The 6,290-nt window shown below is 46.9% G+C and overlaps 1 protein-coding gene across 1 annotated transcript in view; it reads right to left on the reverse strand.

Moving 5' to 3' along the window:
* Positions 1–6,290, reverse strand: part of Rbx1 (ring-box 1, E3 ubiquitin protein ligase) — a 35,612-nt gene that overhangs the window by 4,487 nt on the left and 24,835 nt on the right. The window contains exon 3 of the mRNA XM_013024911.1: positions 4,268–4,338. Coding sequence (XP_012880365.1) covers positions 4,268–4,338 — 71 coding nt within the window. The remainder of the gene's footprint in view (positions 1–4,267; positions 4,339–6,290) is intronic.

A 6,290-nucleotide genomic window follows, 5' to 3' on the forward strand; every position in this document is an offset into this window, starting at 1 on the left:
CTTCCGGCTTTTTTCTTTTTGCTTATGTGGTGCTGAGGAATCGAACCCAGGGCCTCAGGCATGCAAGGCAAGTGCTCTACCACTGAGCCACCTTTCCAGCCCCCTGACAGCATTTTTCATCCAGTTATTCCAATTTGTGTTGAACGGACAATGTTCTGTGTTAGAGAGGATACATTTACAGCAGCTCGTGGTTTTCAGACCAGGTTCACATGTTCAACCTCATCTGAGCTCATGGAGCAGGCTAGATTTTTTTTTTTTGGTTGGTCATGGAGCTTTTCCTCAGCTCTTCAGCTCAAGGTGAGCGCTCTACAGCTTGAGCCACAGCACCATTTCCAGTTTTCTAGTGGTTTATTGGAGATACGCGTCTCAAAGACTTTCCTAGATAGATACTATTATCTGCACTTTACAGACAGGAAATTGCAACCCAGACAAGTGACTTGCCTAACTCACAGAGAGGCAGAATTAGCACTCAAGTCTAGACCAGGGCTGCTGACACATTGTGCCTTCTTTCCTTCATGATAGGCTAATCTGAGTAAGGTGCTCCTTAACCACACTTAGTGGAGCTCACCCTCTTTTCCTTCTCACAAAGGAACACGGTTCTTAGCTTATGCCTCAGTGTCAAGGACAGCAAAATATCCAGTCTGACTTTCTTATCCTCATGGATAAGGCCACACAGACTCCTGTGACCCTGAAGGAGACGCTCTGCGCTGGGCAACAGTGGTTCATGCTTGTAATCCTAGCTACTCAGGAGGCTGAGATCTGAGGATCGTGGTTCAAAGCCAGCCAGGGTAATAGAGTAAATTGGGAAATGGCACTGTGGCTCAAGTGGTAGACAACTAGCTTTGAGCACAAACAGGCTCAGGGACAGCGCCCAGGCCCTGAGTTCAAGCCCTGGGATTGGCAAGAAAAAAAAAAGCACTGTGCAGGAATGGGAGGGAAAGAGAGCTCTAGAACATGGGGACATGGGAAGAAGTACAAAGAGGCCTCCACACAAATCTGCATTGATTCAGACATTTACACAAACCCATGTTTATTATATACTGGGAGCAGGTCTAAGCCCTCTTTAACATTAAATCATTTGATCCTAACTAAAATGGTCTACTATTAGCCACATTTTACATGAGGGAATCCAGGATTAGAGACGTAAAAACCTTGGCCCAAAGTCACATAGCAAGTAAGAGAGAGGGGAAGGGTGGTCCTATCCCAGAACCTATGACTCCCTGTGTCAGGCCAGGAGCTGTAGGTCCTCTGTCCCCTCCGAGGACACAGGAGGCTTGGGTAGGGCAATTTTAGCTCTTATGACTGGGACTCTATGGATGTACAGACACATTGTTAACCTGGGCTACAATGTTTATCCTCCATAGCTGTCAGGCTCTGCAAGCCTGAACACTGAATCCAAGGCTGCACCGCATTTGGGCACAGACCATATTAAAAAGAAAAAATATAATTTTCTTAAATGCCCTGTTTAAAACACATACACAGGGGCGGCTCAGCTGCAGAGTGCTTGCCTAGCATGCATGAAGCCTTGAGTTGGATTCTTCAGCACCACATAAGTAGAAAAAGCCAGAAGTGGTACTGTGGCTCAAGTAGTAGAGCGCTAGCCTTGAGCAAAAGTAGCACAAGCCCCAGGACTGGCAAAAACAACAACAAACAAAAAACAAACCCAAACAACAAAACAAACAAAAAAACCACATATATTCGAATGCTTATTCTTCAAAATTAGTTTCACAGACACATGCCCTTAAAACCTGCTCAGAAGATACATAAGCTGGATATTGGTGGCTCATACCAGTAATCCTGGCTTCTCTGGAGGCTGAGGTCTGAGGATTGCTTTCTAAGCCAGCCTGGGAAGGAAAGTCTTGTGAGACTTTTTTCTTAATTTTTTTTAAATTTTTAATTTTTGGGTCAAGTCGTGGGGCCTGAACTCTGGGCCTGGGCGCTGTCCCTCAGCTCTTCAGCTCAAGGCTAGTGCTCTACCACTTGAGCCACTTCTGGCTTTTCCTGTTTACATGTAGGTGCTGAGGAATTGAACTGAGCGCCTCATGCATGCGAGGCAAGCACTCTACCATGGAGCCACCTTCCCAGCCTCTTTCTTTTTTGGTTGGTCATGGGGCTTGAATTCTGAGACTGGGTGCTGTCCCTCAGTTCTTCAACTCAAGGTGAATGCTCTACCACTTAAGCCACAGACCACTTCCGGTATTCTGGTGGTTTATTGGAGAGAAGGGTCTCCCAGACTTTCTTGCCCCGGCTGGCTTTGAACCCCCACCTTCAAATCTCAGCCTTCTAAGTAAGTAGGATTACAGGCGTGAGCCACTGGCGCCTGGCTGTGAGAGTCTTAACTGCAATTAGCCACCAAAAAACTGGAAATGGATCTGTGGCTCAAGTGGTAGAACACTAGCCTTGAGCAAAAAAGCTCAGAACAGCACCCAAGCCCTTGAGCTGAAATCCCAGGATTGGCACTCACAGAAAAGGTAAAAAGAAAGACTTTGAAAGACTAGGACTAGGCTTTTGAATGTATATATGTATATGTAGATAGCAGATCCTAGAAATTCTCAAAACATTCCAGCCCTGCAGGATATCGGTTGCTCATGCCTATAATCCTAGCTACTCAGGAGGCTGAGATCTGAAAACTGATTCAAAGCCAGCCTGGACAGGCAAGTCCATGAGACTTTTATCTTCAATTGACCTCCAGAAAACCAGAAGTGGTGCTATGGCTCAAGTGGTAGAGAGCTTGCCTTGAGTTGAAGCTGAGGGACAGTGCCCAGGACCAGAGTTCAAGCCTCACAACCGAAATAAATAAATAAGTAAATAAATAAATAAATACATACATAAATAAATGGATGGAGGACTAGGCTTTGAAGACTACTGCCTAAGATGAATCCTTAAAATACTGCTAACAGTGGAAGTGGCCCTTTGGCTCAGAGTGGTAGAGTGCTAGCCTTGAGCTGAAGAGCTCAGGAACAGTGTCTAGGCTCAAGAGCATAGGCCCCATGACCAGGAAAAAAAAAAATACTGTTGTTGGGTGTCGGTGGCTCACGCCTGTAATCCTAGCTACTCAGGAGGCTGAGATCTGAGCCAGCCAGGGTAGGAAAGTCCATGAGACTTGTTTTTTTTGGCTGGTCCTGTGGCCTGAACTCTGGGACTGGGCGCTGTCCCTCAGCTCTTCAGCTCAAGGCTAGCGCTCTACCACTTGAGCAACAGTACCACTTCTGGCTTTTTCTGCTTATGTGGTGCTGAGGAATTGAACCCAGGGCCGCATGTATGCAAAGCAAGTACTCTACCACTGAGCTACCTTCCTAGTCCCTCCAAGAGATTCTTATCTTGAATAAACCATTAGAAAACCAGATGTGGCCCTTTGGCCCAAGGGGTAGAGAGCTCACCTTGAGCTGAAGAACACACGGACAGGGCCCCCAAAGCCCAGAGTTCAAGCCCCACTACGGACCCCCACCCAAATACTGCTAATAAATAGCTGCCCTTTATTATTTTTATTATGATTGGTTTTATGAAATAGATGTTTACTATACAGCCAAGGTTGACTTTAAATCTGCCATCTTCTTCCCTCAGACTTCTGAGTACTGGGATTATTGGCATGATGTCTCCACTTCCTCCTCCTATGCTGGGGATTGGACCTAGGGTCTTGCCTGTGCTAGGCAAGTGCTTTACCACTAAGCTACAGTCCCAGTGGCCCATGGTATAGTTAAGATAAAATAGTCCCTTTTCCTCTTTAACTAATAGTTACTGTAAGTTCCACTCATGGATGTTGAGCAGACTCCACCCTCCTAGCAGCAAAGTCTACACCCAGTACCAGCGTTACCTAGGCAACTGGCATACCTGGAAAAGGTCACATATGCATCTGCTGAGATCACATCTGAATTTGATGTGGCCATACCTTTCTCCGCTCATACCCTAGATAAGGCCTAGCCCAGGCCCAAATGCTCTCTTTTTCTAGCTCTTTCCCAGCTCTCTCTCCCAGGCCTTTCCCAGCCGCATGGAGGGCCAACATGGCCTGGTGCCAGCCAGAACGATGAATAAACCTAACCCTTACCTGAATACCACGTGCGTGGTGCTGTTCTTACTCAACTACCTCTTTTTAAAAACCTAACAGTTACCCTGTTAAAAATGAATAGTACGAGGATTTGGAATTATTTTTTTGTCTACCTCATGGGAGAGATAGTGGGCTTTTTTTTTTTAAAGAAAGTTTAACAATTGACAAAGAAGTAGATAATGTGTTTATAAGCAATGTTGATAGGTGAAGACATTTGCTTACATTACAGACTCCCCACGCAACCGTACACTCTTCGGAAGTCGCAGATGCCTGGTTAGCCTGACATTCTATGCCTGTGGGAACAAGAGCAATGGCATCACTGACAGCAGCAAAACTTCACATCCTGCAGCAGCATCGCCATCCTCAATTACCCATTATTATTTTTTTTTTTTTGTCGGTCATGGGGCTTGAACTCTGGGCCCGAGCGTTGTCCCACAGCTCTTCATCTCAAGGCAAGCGCTCTACCACTTGAGCTACAGCGCCACTTCCGGTTTTCTGGTGGTTTATTGGAGATAGGAGTCTCACAGTCTCTCCTGCCCGGGCTGGCTTTGAACCACGATCCTCAGATCTCAGCCTCCTGAGTAGCTAGGATTACAGGCGTGAGCCACCAGCGCCCGGCTCAATTACCCATTATTTTTTGTTTTGTTTTTAGCCAGCCTGGGCAGAAAACTTGAGACCCTTATCTCCAACTGATCAGCAAAAAGCCAGAACTGGATGCATGGATGCATGTTGTGGAGTACTAGTCATGAATGAAAAGTCAAGCCAAAGAGGCCAGAATTCAAGTCCCAGTGTGGTATATTTCACATACACCCCTCCCCTGCCATGGCATTAGGGTTTGAACTGAAGCAGAGGCTGTAACACTAAATAGTGTTAAGTGTTTGTACCCAGGTTGGCTGAACTACAATTATCCTATTTTGGTTTTCTGTGTGTCTGAGAGGCACAAGCTGCCATGCCTAGCTGTTGGGGGAGATGAGTTCTTGATAAAATTTTTGTTTTGCGTGGGCTGTCTCAAAATGTGCTCCTCTTGATCCCCTTCCTTTGTAGCTGAAGTGTGAGCCACTACATACAGTAAAAGGGTGTGCTGCTGCTGCTGCTTTTTTTTGGTTGGTCGTGGGGCTTGAACTCTGGGCTTGGGCACTGTCCCTGCACTCTTCAGCGCAAGGGGAGTGCTCTACCACTTGAGCCACAGCACCACTTCCGGTTTTCTAGTAGTTTATTGGAGATAAGAGTCTCATGGACTTTCCTGCCCGGGCTGGCTTTGAACCTTGATCCTCAGATCTCAGCCTCCTGAGTAGCTAGAATTTCAGGCCTGAGCCACCAGCACCCAGCTTTCGTTCCTTTTTTTTTTTTTTTCTTGTCGTGGGGCTTAAACTCTGGGCCTGGGCACTATCGCTCAGCTCTTCAGCTCAAGGTGAGTACTCTACTACTGAGCCACAGAGCCACTTCCAGTCTTGCGGTGCCAGGGCTAACTCCAACTGCAATTCTCAGTTCTCAGCCTCCTGAGTAGCTAGGATTACAGGTGTGAGCCCCTGGTGCCCTGCTAAGGGCAATGCTTTTTCTTCTTCTTTCTTTTTGCGGGTTGTGGGGGCTGAACTCCGCCTGGATGCTGTCTCTCAGTTTCTTCAGCCCAAGGCACACTACCATTAGAGAACCACAGTGCCACTTCCGGCATTTTTCTGCTTATGTGGTACTGAGGAAAGGAACCCAGGGCCTCAGGCATGTGAGGGAAGCACTTTACCACTGAGCCAACTTCCCAGCCCAAGGGCATGCTTCTTAAGGGTAAAATTTCTTCCTCCTGTTACAATGCTATAAAAGAAGAGAATAGCCAGGCAGTGGTGGCTCACACCTGTAATCCTACTCTGGAGGCTGAGATCTGTGGATCATGGTTCAAAGCCAGGCGGGGCAGGAGAGACCGTGAGACTCCTATCTCCAATAAACCACCAGAAAACCAGAAGTGGTGCTGTGGTTCAAGCGGTAGAGTGCTGGCCTTGAGCTGAAGAGTGCAGGGAAAGCTGCCAGGCCCAGAGTTCAAGCCCCACAACTGACAAAAAAAAGAGAGAATAACTTAAACTGGGTGGTAGTGACTGATATCTCTAATTCTAGCCACTTGAGAGGCTAAGAGTGGTAAGATTGAAACTGGAGGCTAGCCAGGCAGGAAAGTTTTTGAGTTTTTGGTTATTACAAAAATAACCAGCAACGGGCTGGGAAGGTGGCTCAGTGGTAGAGCACTTGCCTTGCATGCTTG

The sequence above is a fragment of the Dipodomys ordii genome, unplaced genomic scaffold (genome assembly GCF_000151885.1).
Source record: "Dipodomys ordii isolate 6190 unplaced genomic scaffold, Dord_2.0 Scaffold79, whole genome shotgun sequence".
In the NCBI taxonomy this organism is placed as follows: domain Eukaryota; kingdom Metazoa; phylum Chordata; class Mammalia; order Rodentia; family Heteromyidae; genus Dipodomys; species Dipodomys ordii.